The sequence below is a fragment of the Macaca mulatta genome, chromosome 6 (assembly GCF_049350105.2).
Source record: "Macaca mulatta isolate MMU2019108-1 chromosome 6, T2T-MMU8v2.0, whole genome shotgun sequence".
In the NCBI taxonomy this organism is placed as follows: Eukaryota; Metazoa; Chordata; class Mammalia; order Primates; family Cercopithecidae; genus Macaca; species Macaca mulatta.
This window is the reverse complement of record NC_133411.1, coordinates 67,834,082-67,859,899: the sequence shown is the minus strand read 5'-3', so window position 1 is coordinate 67,859,899 and position 25,818 is coordinate 67,834,082. Positions and strand designations below refer to the sequence as shown.

General features: G+C 34.7%; 1 protein-coding gene across 3 annotated transcripts in view; it reads left to right on the top strand.

Moving 5' to 3' along the window:
- The window catches only part of PDE4D (phosphodiesterase 4D), a 1,577,486-nt gene that overhangs the window by 527,007 nt on the left and 1,024,661 nt on the right, over positions 1 to 25,818 (top strand). For all 3 annotated transcript variants that reach the window (XM_078004763.1, XM_078004764.1, XM_028850059.2), the window contains one exon: positions 23,143 to 23,372. In XM_078004763.1, the coding sequence (XP_077860889.1) occupies positions 23,143 to 23,372 (230 nt within the window). The remainder of the gene's footprint in view (positions 1 to 23,142; positions 23,373 to 25,818) is intronic.

Genomic DNA, 25,818 nt, shown 5'->3' with positions numbered 1-25,818 from the left:
AACTTTTGCAAATGTGTGTCCCTTTTCCCAGCACTCATGAATAACAGACATTTCTAAACAGACTTCTCTGTTTTTGCCAAGTATTATTTATTCTCATATAGTAACAGTTTAGGACAGGTGTCAGCAAACTACTGCCATAGGCTAAATCCTGCACCTTGTCTTCTCCTCTCATGCCACATAGATATTCAAATAAGGAATCTATGCATAGGTGTTTGACCCACCCATCAGCAGAACATGCCCTTTCTGGAGCTCCGTTTCTCACTCTCAATAGTGCTGACCACTTAGGAGGAGCTGTCCATGTTCTTTTGTTTGAAATTCCCTATGAAAAAGTGACATCTTTTGCGAAGTGATTGCTGGAACTAATGGGGCCTCTTTGTGTTTGCAGACCTGTTTTCCTCAGTGAAGCTAGCAGGGACTGGTAAGGAATCAGAATTACAATCTCGTCTTTATTAGCACTGTGTTTGCATCAGTCCTCTCTTGAGAAACAGTACAAGTTGAGATAAATTTCTCCTGTGAAGTGATACAATTCATTTTCATCTCACATACGCATGGCCTTGTGCCATCCAGAACACACTTTTTGCTGTTGTTGATGTAACTGAGATGTTTTTAAGAGGTTTTAGTTTGAGTTTATTTTAGATAATACCAATAATTGAATGATTTACTAGTGTTTACTACAGAGGTTTAAAAAATCATTACTACCTATAAAATTGAATAAAGTAAAAATGATTTAGAACTAAAGATAATCTCAAAATTGCACATTAGATAACTATCCTATAGTAGAAGATATTCAGTCTGCATCACAATATTTGAAACAAATACAACATTTCACCATAAGATAAGAGCAAAATGCACAAAGAATCGAGTGATCCATGCAATAGACTTTATGAACACAAAGCCCGTGGCCAAAATGAGGCAAGAGGAAGTATCAGGGGTACAGAGACGTCATGTGCAGTACCACATACCACCCCTGGGGAGTGATAAACTTTTTTGTGTATTTGCATTTGACTGATTTCACTATGTAAAAACATAATATGGTGGGGAAAATCACATCTGAATCCACAAAGTGTCCATGGTATATTGATATGTACCCCTAATTTATCAATTTTGTATGAACTTCTTTGCATTAGATAAACATGTTTCAGAATACATTGTGCTTTGCAAGTGTTTGCACGTTGCAAACTATGTACTTATTGAATCTTCACAATTACTGCATGCAGTGGGCACTATTTTCATACCTGTTCTACAGATGAGTAGACATATACAAGTTAAATAACTTGCCAGAGGCTTTGAGGAAATACATAACAGTATATTAGAGATGGGATTGAATGATTCTAATTTTCAGGAAGAAGAGGAAAGTGAATTCTCCCCAGTTATATCCTTAGGGAGTAGGACATTAATCATATTTCTTTTAGTTCTTTTTGCAAATGTTACTTTCACAGAGGCTTCTCATGGATCCCTGTCTAAAATTACTCCCCATTCTATAGACTTTTGTTTAAAAAAAATGGAGGCCACAATGTACATACTCCAAGGCCAACTGCCATTAACCATGTAGCCAAAATTTAAATTATCCCTTTTCCCCAAAATACTAGCTCTAACCATAAACAAAATGGGAAATGTGAGCTTTTCATCCTTGTCAAAATGACTCAGTAAAATTAAACCAATCAGCTGCAGACAAATCAGCTTAAACAGTTTTACTTGTCCTAAAAGGAATATAAGTTTATAATAGCCAACCACAGTGAAGACGGATATAGTTCCTTAATTACGCTTTATAAGCTGCATTTTAAATGCTGTGAACAGAGCTTTTTACCACTTTTGATTTGAGGTCCCTGGTTTGCAAACTGTCCTTTTGTATGCTCAATAAACTTTAAAAAAAATTTCTAACTGGATCTGATTTTAATTTTAACACATTCTCTTTACTTTAGCACTTTTTATATCCTAAACACATGACACTAACATTCTATATAGCTCACTTGTTTATATTGTTTATTTTCTCTTCCCCTACACTGAAATTCTATGAAGGCAGGAATTTTTGTCATTGTCACACTACTGTATTTCCGATGCCTAATATAGGCGCTCGATAAATAATTATTGAATGGATGAATGAATCAATTGATTAATCTTGGGAAAAGTTCTTAATGCATCTTTAAAAAAAAAAATCTTGTGAGCCTTTCGAAAGGAAAGCGGTGATCACCTGGAGTTTGTATTAGGTCACTAATAGTAAAGCATATAATTAAATAACTTAATTTTCCCATAAGACCAGTGTATCCAAGGAGTGCTGTTCCCACTGTCTGTCTGAATTTCAACAACGCTTGATAAAACCTTCCATGATGAACTTATGCTTAAGATGTAGGAAGGCAGTTGACAATACTGTTAGGCGAGTCACAGCTGAATGCCTCTATTCATGAATCAATGTTTAGAGAGAGACCTCTAGTAACTGGCTGGAGGATTTGGTTTTCACATTTCCTATTCACCATTTTCATTGTTAATTTTGAGGGTGGCATTAATGGCATAAGGAGCTAATCCACAAATGAAACAAAAATGGCAGGAACCATTAATACGGCTGTTAACAAAATCAGCATACAAAAATTACTTGACCAACTAAAGGGGAGAGGTAAATACAATAAGACAAAACACTAAAATGAAAATGTAAAAGTCTAAAACACCAGAGAGAAGTAGTAACTAATGTTGTTTGAGGAGCAATAGGAGCTAAGGTGAGACATAGTTTAATAACAACTGTAGGTTTAGGTGTTAGTTACATAAGCATAAATCAATAATATGACGTTATTCCCCACCCCCCAAATATTCATTAATTCTTGGGTTTCATGAATAGAACTGGGTTTAGAATAGAAAAGGTAATGATTTGGCTGTAAATTTATGTTGCTTCTCCCATACCTAGAACTATGACCCCAACCCAGGGCAATTCACTTTAAGAACATTGAGAAGTAGTGTACACCTAAAACTTGTAATCCTCATTGAAAGATGAGTCAAAACTGTATCACATGAAGAATATCTAAAGCCGTGGTTCCAAACTTATGGCCTTCAGATGTGTTCTAAATAGACCATATGGGGTTTTCAGAAATTTGAATTTGTGGCAGATGTTTCAAAATTAGTAGATGTCTCATTAAATATGGATTTCTGGGATTTACTCTTGCTACTGTGAAGGTGTATGATCCTGTGTTTGCGCTCCTCTCAGACCGCTTTACTCATTTACTTTAAATGTCTGGTGCCTATGGCAATCGGGGTGCTAACAACTGGGGGGATAAAAAAAGGACTGGTAAATTCATGGCCTGTAAAACAAGGTTGGGGTGGGAGAGATACAAATATATCTGGAGGGCTTTAATAGGGCAGAGAAATTAGACCCAATCTTTGTGTCCCCAAAACGTTAAACACTGGTGTTAATAATAAGAAAACTTATTCCCATTAACTATATAGAATAACTATCTTATAGTGACTTGAGACTTGCTGTTTTATTCATCTTTTGTTCATCAATACCGAGAAGAGTTTCTGACAATGGTTGTACTCAGCAACTCTTAACTGAATAAATGTGGCAAAACAGGTTGTGAGTGGTGAATTCCATTCCAGGAGCAGCTAGAATGTATGCTCTTTGAGAGCAGAGATCTTTGTCAATTTTGTTTACAGCTATATCAGAGCACCTAAATCAGTGCCTGCCATGTAGTAGGAGCTCATTAAATATTTGTAGATTTCATAATTGGAGATATTCAAACATAGAATCATGGTCTACTTGCCAGTGCTGTAGGAAAAATTAATTAACAATACAAGCAGAGGGTCATGAAACAAGGGAAACACTGAAGTAGATGACATTTAAAGTCACTGCCAACTCTGAAAGTCTATCAGACAGTGACATAGAATGGGATTACGTAGTTTACATTAACTATTAAACATAGTAAAGTTAAAGTAGAGTGGGTATGTGTGATAACAAAACTGAGAAAGCAGTTTGCCAGTTATTTATTTATGGTATGGACAGGAAATTACTGGCTAGATTTTTAAATGAAAATATCCAACAGTTGAAGATTTTTCTGATATTTAACTATATCTTACATCTTATATCCATAGTGATGACAGTGATTATTCCATTTTCAATCGTTTTGTGCCATCTAAGCAGCAGTTAATCATTCCTGTGTGATGAAAATATACTTTTATTCCCTGATATTTGTAATTTAACTTACAAAACACATGTTGCCTTGAGGTTTGGCATGCTTTGCTATTCTATCCTTCAAGGAGACCCATGATGACAAATCAAACCATTGAGAACTGATTTCAGTTTTCATTGCTTCCGGTGGTAACTGAAGGTGACGTTTTGAAAAATCATACTATAACTAACCTAGAAAATAATGTTCAGAGGCCAACATGTGGCAAAGGAACACATAGCTAAGTCTATAGTTTTTAAATGCTTGTAAAAATTCTATGCACCTTTTATTGTGAAGGTCTAGCATTTTAATATTTTTAAAATCAAGAAAGATGAAAAATTTCTTTATAAATTTGAAGGGAAAATAAAAAGTCTAAAGCCCTGAATTTGAGTTCTAGAAATGAATGTATTTAAAATGCAGTCCTGAGGTGCTGTATGCTAACTATGTAAAGCATTAGCTTATTAAATTCTGGGAAACTTACGTTTATTTGAAGCTGGATATGGTAATAGATTTTTGTTAAATGTTATTTTATGAGGGATAACATTTTCTTCTGCATAGATTCAGGAAAAAAGAAAAGAAGCACTTAATTGTTAAAAGGTTAGTGGATACTTAATGGTTGGATTAGACCTATGCATCATCATGTTTACAGCACAGAACAATGGGAGAAATTTCTTTTATAGAGTGGTGCCACATAAGCTTAACATCCTGTATCATCATTGTCATCATTATTATGTTTTGAGTAGACAAGCGTCTATCTCTGAGGAATACTTAGCAATTTATGATTTGTTTTAATTAGTTTTCCCAGACTTCTCATAGGGCATGGGGGACATATTGCTTAACCCTAGTTTTAGAGCAAGCCTTAGGTAAAATGGTGATGCAAGCACTGTTTTATTTTGGTGACTCTTCTGCTTGCAGGGATACCTCCTCTTTGCACAGCACCTTATTTCTCTTTCTGTGAGCTAAAGGAGAAAATTATTATACATTTTTGTACTTAAAAATACATAGTTGAAAATTTCAAATATATGCAAAAGTACAGAGAATAGTATTGGTTAGTGCGAAAGCAATTGTGTTTTTTGCCATTATTTTTAAATTTAAAAATTTGCCATTTAAAAATAATGACAAAAAACACAATTGCTTTTGCACCAACCTAATATAACGCATCTTGAATACTCATCACACAGTTTTAACAATTCTCTATATACAACTAGTTCTTGTTTCATCTGTGCCCCTACTCATATTTCCTTCCTCTACAATTATTTTCAAACAAATTCAATACACAATATTTCTTCATCTGTAAGTCCTTTAGTGTGTACCTAAAACTAGTCTTTTAAAAATTACCTCAAAAACATTAAGATGCTTGTAAATTTTCCTAACAAATTTCCTAATAATTTCTTATTATCAAATTTAGCTAATTTTAAAAATAATTTTATTAAAAATTTAGTTTTTTGGTATGAAATGGTAGCAAGTAAGGTTAACAGATCGAAATCATTATGTGTTTGAATTCTCTTTTAGACTATAAATTTCCTCTTTCTATCCTTTCTCTTGTGCCCTTTAAAAAAAAAAAAACTGGGTCATACATCTTACAGAGTTTCTCATAAGTTCAATTTTGCTAATTGTGTCTCTATCATGTTGTTCAACCTGTCCCTTGAATTTTCTATAATTATTAGTTAAAGGCTTGATAAATGAATAATGTTTTATTATTTTGAGAGGATAAGCATATTTTGTTCCCCAGCTTTATTAAATAATAAATAATAAATAAAAATTGTATATGTTTGAAGTAGACATGTTATGACTTGATATATGTATACATTGTATAATGATTACCACAATCAAATTAATCAATGCATCCATCCCTATAAATGGTTACCTTATTCTATGTATATGTATGTGTATGTGTGTGTGTGTATGTGTGTGTGTGTGTGTGGTAAGGATACTTAATATTTACTCTCTTAGCAAACTTAAACAATACAGTATTATTATGTATAGTCACCAAGCTGCAATATTAAGTCCCCATAATGTATTTGTTTTACAACTGAAAGTTAGTATGCTGTGTCCAACATTACCCCATTTCCACCATGTCCCAGATTCTGGCAACCACCTATGAGTTCAACTATTTTAGATTACACATATAAGCAAGATCATACAGCATTTGTCTGTCTGTGTCTGGTTTATTTCAGTTAGCTTAATGTTCTCCAGGTTTATCCATGTTTTCTCAAATGGCAGGATTTTTTTTCTTTTTACTGTTGAATAATATTCCATTGTATATATACCACATTTTCTCTATTAATTCATTTGTCAATGGACACTTACGTTGGTTCCATACCTTGGCTGTTGTCAATAATGCTGCAAGAAACATGACAATGTAGACATCTCTTCAGCATGCTTCTTTCCTTTGGATATGTACCCAAACATTAGAGTTCTGGACCATATGGTATCTCTATTTTTAATTTTTTGAGGAACCTTCATACTGTTTTCCATACTGGAGGTACCAATTTACGTTTTCACCAACAGTGCTACAGGTGTTCCCTATTCTCCACATCATCACCAACACTTTTTATAACCATCCTAACGGGTGTGAGAAGATACCTCATTGTGGTTTTGATGTGCATTTCCCTGGTGATTAATGATGGTGAAGACCATTTTATATACCTTTTGGTCATTTGTATGTCATCTTTGGAGAAATGTCTATTCAAGTCCTTTGCCTATTTTTAAAATGGGTTATTGGAGTGTTTACTATTGAGTTGTAGGGTTTTATTGTGTATTTTGAACATATCAGGTACACTCAGGCCTTTGTATCTGTGAGTTATGCATACAGGGATTCAATTATCTGAGAATCAAAAATATTTGATAAAAAATAAAATAAGAAAACAATAAAAATAATAAGATTAAAAAGTAATATAGTATAATTATTTACATAGTATTTACATAGTATTAGTATTATAAATAATCTAGAGATGATTTAAAGCATACAGGAGGATGCATGTAGGTTATATGCAAATACTATGCTATTTTATATGCAGGACTTGAGCATCTGAAGATTTTGGTTTCTGCAGAGGGTAGGAAAGGTTGAACCAATCCCCCATGGATACCAAGGTAAAACTATGTATGGTTTCCAAATATTTTCTTTCATCCATACGTAGAAAATATTTCATTTTGTTGATTGTTTCCTTTGCTGTGCAAGAGATTTTAAGTCTGATGTAGTTCCATTTATTTTTTATTTTGTTGCCTACACTTTTGGTATCATATTCAAATAATCATCACCAAGACCGGTGTCAAGAAGCTTTCCCACGTTTTCTTCCAGTTTTATGGTTTAATGTTTTAATTTCTTTTAAGTGAGTTTCTGTATTTTATGTAATAAAATATGGATACAGTTTCATTCTTTTGCATATGAACATCCAGTTTCCGCAGCAACATTTATTGAAGAGACTGTTATGTCCCCATTGCATATTATTCATGCCCTTGTCAAAGACTAATTGATTATATACCCAGGGTTTATTTCTGGGATATCTGTTCTGTTCCATTGTTCTGTATGTCTGTTTTGATGCCAGTAACACACTGTTTTGATTACTATAGCTTTGTAATATAGTTTGGAATCAGGGAGTATGACGTTTCCAACTTTGTTCTCTTTTTTTTTTTTGAGACAGAGTCTCACTCTGTTGCCCCAGGCTGGAGTGCAGTGGCACAATCTTGGCTCACTGCAACCTCTGCCTCCCAGGTTCAAGCAATTCTCTGCCTCACCCTCCCTAGTAAGTAGCTGGGATTATAGGCACCTGCCACCACGTTCGGCTAATTTTTTGAATTTTTAGTAGAGATAGGGTTTCACCAACTTGGCCAGGCTGGTCTTGAACTCCTGACCTCGTGATCCACCCACCTAGGCCTCCCAAAGTGCTGGGATTACAGGCATGAGCCACCATGCCCAGCCATTCTTCTTCCTTAAGACTGCCTTGACTCTGCAGGGTCTTTTGTGGTTTCATATGAATTTTAGGATGGTTTTCTCTATTTCTGTGAAAAATTTCATTGAAATTTTGATAAGGATTGCTTTTAATATGTAGATCCCATGTGAACATTTTAACAATATTAAATCTTCCAATCCGTAAATATGGGATATATTTTCATTTTCATTAATGTCTTATAGCTTTAAGTGCAGAGATCTTTCACCTCCTTGGGTAAATTCATTCCTAAGTATTTTATCCTTTTAGGTATTATTGTAAATGGGATTTTTAAAATTTTATGGATAGTTTATTATTAGTATATAGAAATGCAACTAGTTGTTGTATGTTGATTTTGAATCCTATAAATTTGCTGAGTTATTTTCTTAATTATGACAGTTTTTTGGTGAAGTCTTTAGAGTTATTTTTTTTTAATATGGAAGATGTCATTTGGATTCCTTTTATTTCTTTTTCTTGCCTAATTGCTCTGGCTAGGGCTTTCATTACTGTGTTGAACACAAGTGGCAAGAGTAAGCATTCTTGTTTTGTTTCAGATTTTAGAGAAGATGGTTTCAGTTTTCCACCATTTAGTGTGATGTTAGCGGTGGACTTCTCAAATGTGGCATTTTTTGTCATGAGGTTCATTCCTTCTGTTCCTAATTTGTTGAGAGTTTTTGTCATGAAAGGATGTTGGATTTTTGTCAAATACTGTTTCTGCCTCTATGGAGATGATTATAGATCATATGATCTTTATCCTTCATTCTGTTCATTTGGTATATTACATTTATTGATTTATATAATAAATGTATATTGGATCATACTTGCAAATCTAGGATAAATTCCACTTAATCATGGTGAATGATAGTTTTAATGTGTTGTTGAATTCAGTTTGCTAGTATTTTGTTTAGGACTTTTGCAATTATGTTCACCAGGGATACTGCCCGGTAATTTTTTTTTTCTTACAGTGTCCTTATCTGATTTTGGTCTGAGGGTAATGCTGACCTCATAAAATCCCTTTGCTTTCATCCTATGTGTATCCTTAAGGCTTAAGTGAGTCTCTTATTGTCTCAATATAAGAGCATTTTGTTGGATTTTTTTTTTAATTCATTCAGCCACTTTGTGTCTTTTGATTGAATAATTTAATCCATTTATATCCAAGATTAGTTATTATTTATAGGTAAGGAGTTATTACTACCATTTTAAAAATTGCCTTCTGATGGGTTTGTAGTTCTTGTGCTTTCTTTTTGGTTGTTGCTCTCTTTTGTGATTTGTTGATATTTTGTAGTGGTATGCTTTGATACCTTTTTGTCTTTTCTGGATCTAGTAGAGTTTTTTTTTTTTTTTTTTTTTTCCTTTGTGATCACTATGGGACTTTCAAAAAACATCTTATAGCACCTTATAATTATAATATTTTATTTTAAGCTGATGACAAGTTAATTTCAATCACATACAAAAACTCTACACTTTTACTTTCTCCCATCATTTTGTGCTACTGATGTCACACTTTGCATCTTTTTGTATTGCGTATCCATTAACAAATTATGGTAACTATAGTTTGTTTATTTATTTATTTATTTATTTAATTTATTTTGAGACGGAGTCTTGCTGTCTCTCCCAGGCTGGAGTGCGATGGCGCGATCTCGGCTCGCTGCAAGCTCCGCCTCCCGTGTTCACACCATTCTCCTGCCTCAGCCTCCCAAGTAGCTGGGGCTACAGGCGCCCGCTGCCACTCCCAGCTAATTTTTTGCATTTTTAGTAGAGACGGGGTTTCACCGTGTTAGCCATGATGGTCTCGATTTCCTGACCTCGTTATCCGCCTGCCTCGGCTTCCCAAAGTGCTGAGATTACAGGGATGAGCCACCGCACCCGGCTTATTTTTAATTATTTTACCTTTTAACTTTTATTCTAAATTTAGAAATAATTTATACATCATCATTACCACATTCGAGTATACAGAATTCAATTATGTATTTACCTTTTCCAGTGAGTTTTATAGTTATATATGTATTTATGTTGTTATTTAGCAGCTTCTCATTTCAACTTGAAGAATCACTTTAGTATTTCTTATAAGGCAGATCTTATGGTAATGAACATCCTCAGCTTTTGTTTGTCTGGAAATGTCTTTACCTCTCCATTTCTGAAGGCTAACTTTGCAGGGTACAGTAATCTTATTTGGCAGGTTTTTTTTTTTTTTAACGTTTTGAATATATTATTCCATATTATTTATTTGTTATCCATGTAGGCTTGCATTGGTGTCTGTGAATTTGAAGAAGCAAACAGTCTTTCATTCTTTACAGGCTCATTTTAACAAACTTCTCTTTTTGGGTCTCTAGGCTGATGGAATTCCCTCTACCATCACAAACAATTATAGTTGGAGCTAGGTCATGTGTCTGCTACTGATTTTGTACTGGAGGCTAGTTAGCAAGCCTATTACCAGGGGCTTTAGCAGGCATAAATCTTGTCTAGTCCCTAGGCAAACTGCATTGTCTCCAAGACATTGTTCAGTAGGACTGTTTTATAACAAGGGTTCACTTCAGGCTTCACAGTTGTTTCCACCAATGGCACACCTGTTATTAGGTATGCAGATAGGTGTGGTTCCCTCTGGATTTCTGAAGGACTCCCCTGGCTCACTGAGTATGTCCATGGATAGGGAGAACCATCCCCAGATCAACATGAGAGATCCTGGAACTAAGTCACTGCTGCTTCAGGGTCCACATCTGAGAGGACTTTGCTCCAGGGAGTTGGATGGGCATACATCTCTGGGGACAAGATTGACCTTGAGCCAACTCTAAGTGGGAATGGAGCAAAGTTATTGGGCCATTCTCAGAATCTGCTGTGGACCAAGTTTGGCAAGCCTGTCTCTGAGAACATGGATGGGAATGAGTCCTGACAGGTTGCTAAGTGAACAGGACTGCTCTCAGGCCACAGTTTCAGTTTTAGGATATCATAGTTAGCAGACAGCTCTATGCAAAACTCTACTCCTTTATATCTCTGCCCATTTATGTTATCAATGTCACATATTACAGCTTTTTATATTTTGTATTCGTTAACATAGTTTTATACTTATAGTTTATAATTAAGTTCTATATCAGAGTTAAAAGTAATTTATGCACCACCATTGCAATATTATAAGATTTTTATTTGTCTAAATGTTTACCTTTTCCTTTGTGTTGCTGTCTAGCATACTTTGTCTCAACTCAAAGGACTGCCTTTAGCAATTCTTGTAAGTCAGGTCTAGTGCTCACCAAGCACCTTAGCCATTGTTTATCTTTATTTCTCCTCCATTTTCAAAAGACAGTTTTGCCAGAAAGAGTATGCTTGGTTGACAGATTTTTTTCTTTCAGTACTTTGAATATATTGTCCCACTCCCTTCTGTCCTATAATGTTTCTCTTGAGAAATCTGCTAATGTCATTGAAGGTCCCGTGTACATGATAAGCCATTTTTTCTTCCTGCTTTCAAGATTCCCTTTTTGTCTTTGATGTTTGACAGTTTGATTATAATTTATGTTGGTATGTTGGTTTTTCCAAGTCTGAGTTTTATGAGTGCCTTGAATTTGATTGTTCATTTCCTTCTTCAGATTTGGCAAGTATCTAGCCATTATTTTTTTCAAATAAGCTTTCTGTCCCTCTCTCTTTCTATCTCCTTCTCAGATTTGCATTATGTGTATGTTGGAACATTTGATGGTGTTCCATAAGTTTCTTAGTCTTTCTTCACTTTTCTTCATTCATTTTTTTTTTCTCTTTATATCTCTGGCTTCATAATTTTAAGTGGCCTCTCTTTGAATTCATTTATTCTTTCTTCTGCTTGATCAGGTCATCTGTTGAAATGCTCTAGTGAACTTTTCAACTCAGTTACTGTATTCTTCATCTCCACGAATGTTTGTTTTCTTTTTAAAGTTTGTTGATATTCTCATTTTGGCATCATTTTCCTAATTTCATTTAGTTTTCCATCTGTGTTCTCTTGTAGCACATTGAGCTTCTTTAAGATGATTATTTTTAATTATTTGCCAAGTAACATAAATTCTTATTTCTTTCTGGTTGGTACCTGGAGATGTATTTTGTTTCTTTGATTGTGTCATGTTTCCCTGTTTATTCATGTGCCTAGTTCTTTTTTCTGTGATTTGTGCATTTGAAAAAGCAGCTACCTCTTCAGTCCTTATAAATTGGCTTCATACAAGGGAAGACTTTTACCAATTAGCCCACATAGAGATTTTGGGGGCCTCTCCAGTTTTTTTACCAAGGGATACATCTTCTTTGAATCTGTCTGTGTTCTTTCCCAGTTAGACAAATTTGCTTCTTTTTCTTCCAAGAGCTTTTATTATCTTTCTCCATCCAGTGTCTGTCTGTACCACTGCAAGTTCTGTGGCATTGCAATAAGCCACTGAGTTATCTTTTGCTCTCTGCAGACCCCAGGCATCCAAAGTATGTGGATTCCATTAGTGCTCTGAATCAGGCAAGACAGAAACCAGTCTCTCAGACAACACTCTGAAAAACCAGGACATTGGACATACATTCCACTCTTCTCTCTTCTCTTTCTCTCCTAAGGGAGAAGTCGTAAGGTGGGATTTTTTTTTTCCTGATGACATCAAGCTGTGCTGGCTTGGGGGAAGGGCTGTCATGGTTGATATGAAATGCCTTTTCTCATCTATTTCAATGAGATTGTTATTTTCTTTAAGTTTGCCTCAGGCACTGCAACTTCTTAACTGGTTTCTAGAATTTTCATAAAACTTTTTGGATCATATATTATTACTACATTGGCGTCTCTGGTAGAGAATTAGATCTCTCGCTGATGAAACTCTATAGACTGCTTTTACAGTATTTAATATTGCTCTTATTTCATCTCACATGTACATAGTCACCTTCCTAACACTTATATAATTGTTCTCTCTGCAATAGCTAATAGTGTTTCCTGTAACACATATTGACATATACTAAGTTCTTATATAAGAAAATATTTAATGGGATTTTGTATTTTTCCACTAAACATTCTGTTGATTATTTGAAGGTACCACACTTTTTGTTGTTATTGTGGCTTCATGGTAAAATTTTTTTGTATAGGGCAAGACCATCTCCATGTTATATTTTATAACATGGCCTAATTCCTCCAAAAAGTAAAATTAAAAAACTAAAAAAGAGATTATTTTCTTGCAATAACATTAAACTTAGAAAATTATTGCAAGAACATCAGTCTTGATTATGTAAATCTTTGAAAAGTTATATAGATTTCTTCACGTAAGTTCTACTTATTTCTTTTTGAGCTTATTTTTAAACATTTTTGTTTTGTTTGTTTTTATAAATGAGATGTTTGTGTGATAGTTTTAACAACTGGTCTTTGATTTTTATAAATAAAAGGCTTTTGCATATTTTACTTTAAAACTGGACAAATTTACCTATTCTTACTTTCAATTATTTTTCAGTTGATTTATTTGGGTTTCCTACATTTAACTAAGTTGTAATCAAATAAGGATAAAGTTGCCTTCACTTTTCTCACAGTTTTATGCCTCCTATTTCTATTCCTCACATTGGGTTACTGGATTTGTTAGAGGTTTTTGAAAAATGGGGGCAATGTTACATGTGAGCTAAAACTATGAACGTTGATATCAACTAAACCTGGTCTCAAAACTCTGAAGGATCCTCAGTTCAGTTAGAACTTAGAGGTCTTAAAAGACGAGGTGGCTAGAGAGAGGTCTGCACACACATTGCCATGAATCCTCAGACCACATAAGACACTCTCTTTTGTCTGAAACAAGGCTGGAGCCATGCCTAGATGGCCTGTGGAAAGCTCCCATGGAACCAGCCTGCTGTTCTCATTCCAGGCAAACTAACCTCTCTGTGGTTGATGGTGTCACTATGGACAAACTAACCTGTTTAAGCTTCATTTTCCAAATCTGTATCATGGGAATAGTAACAGTTTTTTGTACAGTTTTTATAAAATCAATTAGCTGCCTATACAATATATGTAATACAACAAATATTACTAATTTTCTACGATTATCCTGATCTTAAGCATGAACCTATGCTTCACCAGTAGCTATAATGTTAAATATAAATTTAATATAAACATTTTTTTGATTCACAGTTTGTTTATCAAGGAAATATTTTGTAGTTATCTGAATGTCAAAGCCAAAAGCAAAGCAACATTTCTGACTCTCTGCATGCGGAGAGGGAACTTAGCTTTACTTTGTCTCCTCTTTCCTCCCCACAGCCCAATATTTGTTAGTTTATTCTAGATTTACATACCCAGTTTATCACTGTAAATATATCATCACTTAAATGATGATTTTAGATTTTGCTTTCATGTTTATACACATAGTTTTGATTGATATTGGTATTTAAGTAAAACTTGAGAATGAAGACAATAGATTCTTTGTATTTCTTTTAAGGTTGTGATTTGACCATTGATTCCTCAAGTGAGAAACTTTTCAAAACACTTGAAAGAGTAAACTGACTGAGTTTTAACCTATACTTACTGTAAGACAGAATTTTTAGCTGCTAAAAAATCAATGTTAGTTTCTTTTCTACACTTGGGATTCTATTACTGTATGTAACTGTGAAGGAAATAATTGACAGAACTCATGTTTCTCCTTAATTTTTTTCCTTCCTCTACTAACAAAATAGAATTGACTTTATTTTTTAAAGTCACCCAGGAAATGTACAATGCTATTTACAAAAGGTTAATTGAATCCTAGAGTTGCAGATTGAGTTTCTTGTTGATGAGAATGCACTAATATTACTGAATGAGAGATTTTTCTGTTCCTTTTTGGAAACTTTTTGGAAGTTTTGATGACTGAGTTATAGGGAATGGCTTTGGAAAGACTTCAGTGATTTCTGTCTCTTCTAATCAGTATGAAATCACAGCCTATATTTGGATTATGCTCTGTGAATGTTTGAAACCTATCTGTTATCTTTGTGTTAACCTGAGGTAGAAATTCTCATTTTTTTACAGAATTAATTTTGCAGAGTATCTTTTCTGTATCAGTATACAAATATCCATTTGAAAATTGATTGTGTTAAGTCGATACAGTGCCCTTTTCTGTATTAAAAGACATTAGGATGTTTATTGCCTTGACTTGTGAGTTTCCTGTAAGGTTATTTGGGCAATAATAGCATTCAGTTTTAAGATACAACATATATAATAAGTAATGAGACAAGAGGAAAAACATTTTGCATAAGGCTTAGAGAATCTTAAGGCTTATTTTCCATTATTGCTTTAGTGCATTATTAACAATTTCATGGAGACATGATTGACTAATATATGAAGGAAATGTCTACTATTGGCATATAATATGTTAACATTGCAAATATGACTTTTAATCAACTGTGATAATCGTCTATTAAATTGTATCCTAGTCCTTGAAGAGTCACTAATATTATCTTGTTTATACTACAAACTTAGATACAGGGAAATTTTACTTTTACAGAACTTAATGTTGCACCAAACTAATTGGACAGGTAAAAAAGGAACGTGACATTGGAAGTGATAAAACAAAACCCATCCTCTGCCTACGACTGTCTTCTTCCTGGACTTATCTGACTATTTAACATGCTAACCTTTACAATGCTCTGCATAGTGTAGGCCCTCTGAAAGCACTTGAGTGCCTGAAATCTTTCATTCTTATTTAAAACAAAATAGGTGAAAATACTTAATCATGATGTCTATATATTTGAGAGTATTTGAATATGGGGAGAGACCCAACCAGTTTGAGTGGCTGAAGTTTTGGAATTTTTATAGAAATTCCCTATTATGTGTTTCAACTTCATGTCTGACTTAAAATAATAGTTACAATACAACATTGCTAGTAACACCAATGTCTAATACCATTTCCTCTTTCCCAATTTCTTGCAATTGAAGACATGGAGATGAGTATGTCTATATGCTTCACTCTTTCCTCAGCAAGGTTTATTTAGCATATGGTTTGTTCCAGGCACTGGCTAAGTACTAGGGGTACAAAAGTTGTTTTGGCTCCCTTCCTTCCAGATGTGTCCATGTGTACAGGCTAACAGTGAATAGTCACATAGGCAGATCACTCTCCTACATTTTTCAGGCTGAAGGCTGACTTGGTGTCATAAATAAAAAGGCAGAAGATATTTGTATTCATTGTCTTGGATGATATTTTTAACCTGAGTGGGCAGATTGAAAAGAAAAATGAGGGCGGGCTCAGTGGCTCACACCTGTAATCCCATCACTTTGGGAGGCCGAGGCGGGTGGATCACCTGAGGTCAGAAGTCTGAGACCAGCCTGGCCAACATGATGAAATCCCATCTCTACTAAAAATACAAAAAAATTAGCTGGGCGTGGTGGCGGGTGCCTGTAATCCCAGCTACTTGGGAGGCTGAGGTAGGAGAATCGCTTGAACCTGGAAGGCGGGGTTGCAGTGAGCTGAGATCGTGCCATTGCACTCCAGCCTGGGCAACAAGAGTAAAACTCCATTAAAAAAAAAAAAAAAAAAAAAAAAAAGAAGAAGAAGGAAAGAAAGGAAAGAAAGAAAAGAAAAGAAAAGAAAAGAGAAATGGTTGAAGGATAGCAGCTTGGACAATGCCTAGGTTTTAAAGACAGCTAATTGAGGAACCAGCAATGAGACTAAATGAAAATGACTGGAGAAGTAGATAGACAGAAAGCAAAAATAAATGTCCAATTTATGGGGTGATCTACATCTCTTTTTAATTTTTTTGTCTGTGACAGTCCAGATGTTCTCTTTTTGTCGATGTCACAACTGGCTGGCACTTTCTTTCAACTTGCAAAAGTGTTATGTACTCCAGTAAACCCTAAGTTCTCTGTTACAGCTCTGATCATATACTGGTGATTATCTGTCTATTATATTTTATCTCAAATGAACTGTAAGTGCCTAAGCAAAAGGAGGTGCCTAATTCATCTCTGCATTTTCAGTACCCGACACAAACATGAAAAGTAGTAGGTGCTCAATAAATGATTAATTGAGAAATTAATAGGAATGGAAACACAACTAAGATAGGTTGAACTCCTTTAAAGATATATGTATAAAATATAGCACTACCTGTAACAAGGAAACACCAAATGTTTGTGGATTACCCCAACAGAAGATTTTCTGTGGCTCATGTACTCCAAAATAAGTGTTTCTGATTGGCAAGTGTCTCTTTTGTAAATAGTGATTAAGAAACCATAGCTTCTATCTTGTGGCTCTACCATCTTCAACACATGGTGAGGGGCTACAGAGGGGAAGAGAAATAGGGGGTTGTACTCACAAAGTTTTTATGTGGCAGGCCTGAAAGTGGCACATACACAGACACATACACATTTCCTTAACTTATAATCAATGAGCATGTATTGTAACACTCACTGACATCTCTATAGCTACCTGTAAGGGAGTCTGGAGATGTGGTCTCACTGCATGCCCAGAAAGAAACATTCTTTCCTGCAATGCCCATATATGTACATATATATATGTATATACATGTTTACATATGTATGTATATGTGTATATATATGTGTATACATATAGTGTATACATTTTAAGGGGATTTTCTTATAGAAATTTTATTTCTCCCCTCTCTCTATATATATATGAAATAAGTACCAGAGACCGTGAGATTATTAAGAACCACAGAAATTTATTTAACCCTAGTGATGTGCATGTCTGTGTTTTAAAGGCCATTAAGTAGTTTGCTATCTACTGTTGAAAGAAAAAAATTAAACAAAGAAATTAATTAAATACCTTGGATAGAAACTGAAACAAACAAAAAGGAAAATAATAATAATAAATTTAACATTCATCCATTGTAAGCGTCAATTATTATGGAATTACTTACTTTAGGCATGTATTTCAGAAAGATATTTGTCCTAACAGTAAAAAGCATAACATTAAAGTTATTTGGTTGTCAATTATTCCATATAAGTTGGCTAATTATTGAATATAATTTTATTTTACTACAAGGTAGCAGGTTCATATTAAATTTATTTCATTATGTTAGCACTTCTTTTATTTTGATACTGCGTATCTTGAAGCTGAATATGAGATATTTCTAAGTCCCATCAATAGCAAGGTGAATGTTGTATCATTTTATTATTATGACTTTTATTAGACTTTTAAAATAGAAAAACAAGACTTTTTTATTATAGGGAATATAGAAGGTAATAATTAATAAAGATACTAAAAGAGAATTATTACCAGTACTACTCAGGAGAGCCATTTTAGAGAATTAGGATACATCTTTAAAGAATTGTTTTATGAATATAATATGTGACTTTTTTGTTTTGTTTTGATATTATTGTTTTATAAAAATGAATCACTCTATAATCTGTTCTTCCCACTCAACATTGTATCATTACATGATTATGTATTCTTCTACATTATTTTAGCAGTCTCATAGTATTTCATCATATGATGTATCAACATTTACTAAGTCAATCCTTCAGTGCAGCAATTAGATTACATCCAGTTATTTGTTATTATAAATGAGCTGCAGTGAACATCTTTGTGCCTGGATATTTGCCAAACAATTTTATTAAACTGTGTCTAAAATGTCAAAAACATTAGTTCTCAAACTTTAATATGCACTAGAATGATACTGGTGACTTATTCAGACTCATAAGCCCTACTCATAGAGATTGTGTTTAGGAAGATCTGGAATAAGACCCAAGAGTCTGAATTTTAGCAGGCACCATCTATGATTCTAATGCAGAGGGTTTGAATGTCACATTTTGAGAAATAATGACTTGGAGACATTAGAAATACTATCTTTTTCCATCATCTCCTTGCCATAATGCCATTTTCTAACAATAACATAAAATACTTATTGCTCTGGCAATTAGTTTTACATCTCTCTCCAAAATAAGGACATTTAACCTCTTGCCTTGTACTTGATAAGGTTGTTCTTTTTATTTCTGAACCATAACGGATACACATTGATCTAGAGTGTGAAAAAGCCTCTTATACTGTTTTGGAATGGAAAATGTTAGAATATAGCCCTCTAGTGCTTTATCATTTTTGTTATAAAGATAAAAGTATTCATAGAAAGTGGGTTTAAACTAACAGAGTGTAAGCATGGGTGTAAACGTCATTTTTAGTAGAGACAATTTTCTCAGAAAAGTTACCTCTTGAGGCAGTTTTATCTAAAAGAGAATGTCACAAACATTAAGTCATTCAACAGATAACCTCAGTTACATAAAGCATTTTTGCAATTGCAATGCTAACACCCAGAGTAGGCAGCCAAATGCTTATAAAAAGATGTTAACTTTGGCCAGCTATATTTAGTGCTACTGAAGCTTTGCTAGATTCATCCTTTGTTCTTCTTTTCTATGTTCATCCACAAGAATAGTATTTATACATGTGTTAGTCAGGGTTCTCTAGAGGGACAGAACTAATAGGATGGATGTATATGTGAAAGGGAGTTTATTAAGGAGTATTGACTCACATGATCACAAGGTGAAATCCCACAATAGGTGGTCTGTAAGCTGAGGAGCCAGGAAGCCCGTTCAAGTCCCTAAACCTCAAAAGTAAGTAAAGTGGCAGTGCAAGGATCCAAAAACCCAGCACTCTATAGAAGCATGTTACAACATTTGATGATTCTATAATTCTCATCACACTCAAAAGTAGGAAAGCTGATTTCAGTCTGTGGCCCAAGGCCCGAGAGCCCCTGGCAAACCACTTGGGTAGGTCCAAGAGTCCAACTGTTTGAAAACAGGAGTCTGATGATCAAGAGCAGGAAACATCCAGCACAGAAGAAAGATGGAGGCCAGAAGTCTCAGGCATTCCAGTCCTTCCATGTTTTTCTGCCTGCTTTTAACCCAACTGTGCTTGCAGCTGATTAGATGGTGCCTACCCACATGGAGGGTGGGTCTGCCTCTCCCTGTACACTGACTGAAATGGTCATCTCCTTTGGTAACTCCCTCACAGACACATCCAGGAACAATACTTTGTATCCTTCAATCCAATCAAGTTGACATTCAGTATTAACCATCACAACACATAAGTCATTAACTTAATCAAGACCTGTTTCCAATCCAGGAATGAAGTTCTGTTCTTAGAGGAACTTCCTAGGTACATAAGTACACAGAGGCTCACTTTCCCAATCTAAAAGCTAAGACTGTTCCAAGTGCATATGCTTTCTGTTTTTTTCTATATTTGTTATCTGACAGAAACATTGATTTGCCATTGGTTGTTGCAAAATCAGCATTTTATAGCTGGAAGTGTTGCTAAGATTTATTTTGTATAACCTCTTGATTTTATCCCTATGGAGACTAAAGACCAGCAAGGTTAAGACCAGCAGATCTGGAATGAGTTATTTGTATATAGCAATAGCAATATACAAATAGCAATTTGTACATTGTGTTGTTGCCAGAAAATGGCATTATTGCAAGAAGATGATGGGGAAAATATAGTGTTTCTAATGTCTCCAAGCCATTATTTTTCAAAATGTGATGTTCAAACTCTCTGCATTGGGATCGTAGGTGGTGTATGCTAAAATTCAGACTCCCAGGTCCTGTTCCAGATCTGCTGGTCTTAACCTTGCTTTTCTTTAGTCTCTGCAGACAAAAAATCAAGACATTATACAAAATAAACCTTAAGACCCCTTCCAGTTATGAAGTGCTCTGATTTTTTAACAACCAATGGCACCTCTTAAGACCACCTGAGTAGTTACTGGCAGAACAGGGGATAAAATTTCTATCCTCTCATTTAATGACAGATTGTCATTCATTTCTAATGTTTATGTAGGGCTGCTGTCATCTCAGTTCTGTTTAATTTTTCAAATGAAAATGTGAAGCTTATTGAGTTATGATCAATTAGTGTGTGTTCTGTTCTTTTCTAGTAATACTCACTCTGCCAGTGACTATACTTGTTAAGGTAGTGTAGCATGGTGGCTTTTAGCTCCAGTTTTAACTAGAAGAGATTTGGGTTTGGATCCTGACATGTAGGGTGATCAATCATCCTGGTTTCCTTGGGACTCTGGGGTTTCCCTAGACATAGGACTTTGAGTGCTGAAATCAAAAGGTCCCAGGTGAAGTAAGATGATTAATCACCTCACTAGCCATGTGGCTGTGTGGCCAATGCATGATATTTGATAGGTCTCTGGGGTTTTTAATGGGTAAAATGGGAAAAGTAAGAAGAACTAACTCATAGGATTTTAGTAAAAATTATATGAGACAGTATATGTAAAACACAGCACTACTTAATAAGGACTCAGTAAATATTAGTCATTATTATTGATGTTTTATAAAACATCTCAGAATTTAGGATTTGAAATAAATGAACTTCCTTTTTAGCTTTGACCTCTTTTTTTTAAACCTTCTCAGTGCCCTTCTATTGTCTTGTTTGTCTATACAACTGGACAATACAACCCAAGGTTGGATAGAGTCCACCATCTCACGTCCTTTCACCTTTTTCAAGATATAAATCAGGAAGACAAAAATTTTCTAGTTGGGAACCAATATGAAGAATGATCTTCAAAGACAGCATAGTGCTATGAAGAAAGGGGAAATTACCCTGGATTATAATAATAGCTGCCATTTTGTTGAGTGCAAACTCTTTGCCAGATATTGGTGCTTCAAATACTTTACATATTTGGTCCACACAGTGACTCTGAGAGGTAAATATTATCATCTCAGTCTTCAGATGGAGAAACAACCTCAATGAGCCTAAGTTACTTGCCCAAAGATAGCTGTATACTAAGGAGTGTAATAAACAAGGCTGGATATTCTAAGCTTGATGAATTTCTAACTTTCAGCCAATGGGTTAATTTTGGGAAATATAAACTTCCCTCCCTGGGCTAGTTTCTTCACCTGTAAAACTCAGAAGGGAAGGAAATTGCCATATATGAGTGCTAATCATAATGCAGGTAATGAACTATGCACATCAGGTACATGGTCTCATTTAATTCTTGTATGTAAATATTAGTCACATTTTTATAATAAAGAAACATAAGCCTTAGAGAGACTAAGCAACACTCTAGCAATACAAATAGTAAAGTGGCAGTGCAAAGATTCAAAAACCCAGCACTCTATAGAAGCATGTTATAACATTTGGTGATTCTATAATTCTCAATATGTGGATATAATAAATATTGCTAGAGTAGACTTTCCAGCCATTTGGAAATAATTATTGCTCATGTGATAGTATATTTTTCTCAATTAGAATCAAAATATTACATTTTGACCTGGGTTTACCTTTGCATGTGGATAACATGGATCAAATTTGCAAAGTTCTGCTGAGTTGTAACTTAAATACAGATCTACTGCATCCTCAAGTTTCTTGTAAAGCCTTTTTTTTTCTTACTACCCTCTCAGTCTTATAATAATTGTCAAGAGTATATCTGAGTAAGATGTGACATATGAAAACATATGTTTCAAATATGGCCTTAAATATGCAGGAAAAAACAGGACTTTTTTTCTTCCTCTCTTTTCATGGGCATGCATGTAAGAAAAATATATATAAATATAGTCATGTGCTATATAACATTCTAGTCAACTATGGGCCACACATACCATGGTGACCATAAGATTATAATACTGTATATTTACTGTGTCTTTCCTATGTTTAGATATGCTTAAATACACAAATATTTCCCATTGTGTTATAATTGCCTACAGTATTTAGTACAGTTACAATGTACCATCTATGTTTGTGTAAATACACCGTGATGGTCACAAAACAAGGCAATTTCCTAATGATGCATTTCTCAGAATGGATCATTATCAAGTGATGCATAACTGTATATATATGACACATGCATATGTCAAGATATGTATTTAATGATGTTTGCAATTCATTTCACAGGAGTTATAAAAACATTTTGATTTATCCTTGATTTTATAGAATCCACGCACAAAGCTAATAAAGTCTAAGATTACTAAAGGTGTTAGGTAACTGTCTTAACCAAGCCACACCTGGTAAACAAATTTACTATGTTAAATATAAATTTAGATTTTAGTGAATCAAATATCATTCACTTAATGTCACTGTTTTCCAGATAGCATTTTTTCATGTATAAATTTTACTTAATTTCTTTCCCAGGAAAGTATTAAGCATTATGTAATGGTAAACACTGTGACTTTTGTTGATTATATGTACTTTCTTGAACTATTACTTCAGGCCTCTGAGGAAACACTACATTCCAGTAATGAAGAGGAAGACCCTTTCCACGGAATGGAACCCTATCTTGTCCGGAGACTTTCATGTCGCAATATTCAGCTTCCCCCTCTTGCCTTCAGACAGTTGGAACAAGCTGACTTGAAAAGTGAATCAGAGAACATTCAACGACCAACCAGCCTCCCCCTGAAGATTCTGCCACTGATTGCCATCACTTCTGCAGACTCCAGTGGGTGAGTGCCCTTAAGATGTCACTTCCCCATTTTATATTTTAGATGTGATTGTTATCTGTGGTCTTTTGAGTTTTTGTGGCTCATTGCTTGATTTGAGTGGGAGAACAATGGGGTTTCTAGAGTAAAAAAAAAGGGGATGAATTTCTCAGGTGACATATCTATATCTGCAGGAGAAGACATTTTAGTGAAATTGTTTTACAAAGAAGAGCTGAAAATGTATTGGTGAATGCTAATAAACATTTGCAAAAGGGCAGTTGTACTTGGAAAATTAATATTGGCCATATGTGACTTGATAGAAAAAATTTTAACAAATGAGAACTAATGGACAAATTACCATGTAGTGATACATGTCTAGAAACAATAGGAAATGTTCACTGATGCAAAATGAATTTGGCATCAAGAATAGATTGTATTGTAATTAGAATCAAAAGAAATATGCAATGGTATTCATGAGTCTAAAAATTTTGCCTTTGACATTTCGAAGTATTGCTTACCAGAATGCCATTTCAGCTCCCAGTATAAGGTAAATTTATTTAGTATTAGTACTTACAGAGGAGTCAGCCACAGCCACATCTCCGTCGTGTAACATTTTTATTTCCTACTTTGCAGGGTATGGTTTTTGTTTTTATTCTTTTTCATATTGTTTATCAATGGGGTTTTACACTTTAAAGCAATGTCACTAGGTTAAAAATTGTGAAAGAAAGTAAGGATATTGGGCACATCCATTATTTGTTCTTGTGACCAGCTGTATTTTTAAGAAGGCTGGATAGAAAGGAAAGAGGATGAAGCCAGTGGGCCATGCATATATAGACTCTTGAACATTTGCTAAAACTACAAGAACAAAACAATTACTATGCTACAAATGTGATGCTCCCACATTGTCTGCCAAGTTAAAGGTATCTCTAGGGAAAATGCCTTTTTGGATCTTGTTAAAGTTAGGAAGGTTATGCTCAGAGGAAATTTGACTAGTAACTCAACTCAAAGATACTGAATTTAGCTGTTTTACTTGTTATTGACCAGTCTAAGGGAACTGTGTTAGGAAAAGGTATGAGGAAAATACTACTAGATAAATAATAAGACAACAAATATTCACTCTGAAGCAATGAAAAGAGGAAATATATTTTGTTTCTGTTGTTGTAATTGAGCTATGTGTTTAAAGAAGAATGCATGCACTTTGATCAAACTCATACTAAAGCAGATGGGAATTTTATAACAGCTTGACCAGAACATTTTTTGAAAAATGCTGTTCCCCTGAAACTATTTCTCCTTTCTTTGGAATTAACATTGCTGCTGTTCTGTCTGTGTAGAAAATTCACAGATATCAGGTGTATCCAGGGTTCCCAAGACCACCCTTGGGTTCAACGATTTGCTAGGAGAGCTCTCATAATTCAGGAAATAGTCATATTCATGGCTCTGATGTGTCACAGCAAAAGGATTCAATGCAGAATAAGCAAAGGGAAAGGTAGATGGGACAAAATCTGGAGGAAACCAAACGTAAGCTTCCAAGAGTCCTCAAGTGAAGTAAGACAAGATACACTTAATTCCTCTGGTAATGAGTTGAGACAATACATGTGAAATGTGTTCACCAGGGATGCCTTTACCAGGGAAGCCTATTAAAGACTCAGTACCTAGAGTTTTTACTGGAGGCCAGTCACTTAGGTACCCTCTGCCTAGGATATACAAAGTTCCAGATTTCCAGAAGGAAAGTGGATATTCAGCATAAACCACATTATTTGCACAGACAATTTAGGCAAATTGAGCCACTCTTACCATTTACAGAATGGTGGATAACTCCTGAAATTAAAGTCCACTAAAGACCCGTGTTTCAAACAGACCTTTCTATATTTAATTGACACAGTCCTGATTAACTGTTTACTATACAGCAGGTTATCTTAGAATAGTTATCTTACTTTCTTCACACTTGTGGAAGATGAGATTATAATTAAAATTAAAATGTACTAATTTAAAGCCCTGATGTATTCAATTAGCTTTGGTATCTCAAAAATTTTGGTTGCAAACCATGATTTCTCATTTTGAGTTGGTGTTATATCATGTGCCCTTAAAATAAAATGATGCAATATACCTAATATATCTCTATGCAGTTGGACATTGTGTGTAATCTAAAATCTTGAGCTGGGTGCAGTGGCTCATGCCCATAATCCCAGCACTTTGGGAGGCTGAGGCAGGGATTTATTGAGCTCAGGAGTTTGAGACAAGCCTGGACAACATGGCAAGACCCCATCTCTATCAAACTACTCAGGAGGCTGATGCAGAAGGATCACTTCAGCCTGGGAAGGCAGAGGTTGCAGTGAGTCAAGATCCTGCTACTGCACCCCAGCCTGGGTGGCAGAGGGAGAATGTATTGCTAAAAACAGTCTCCAAGTGCCAAGGAACTTCAGGGTTCAGAATTATCTGTATCACAGCATCTCTGTTGATTCAAATTTAT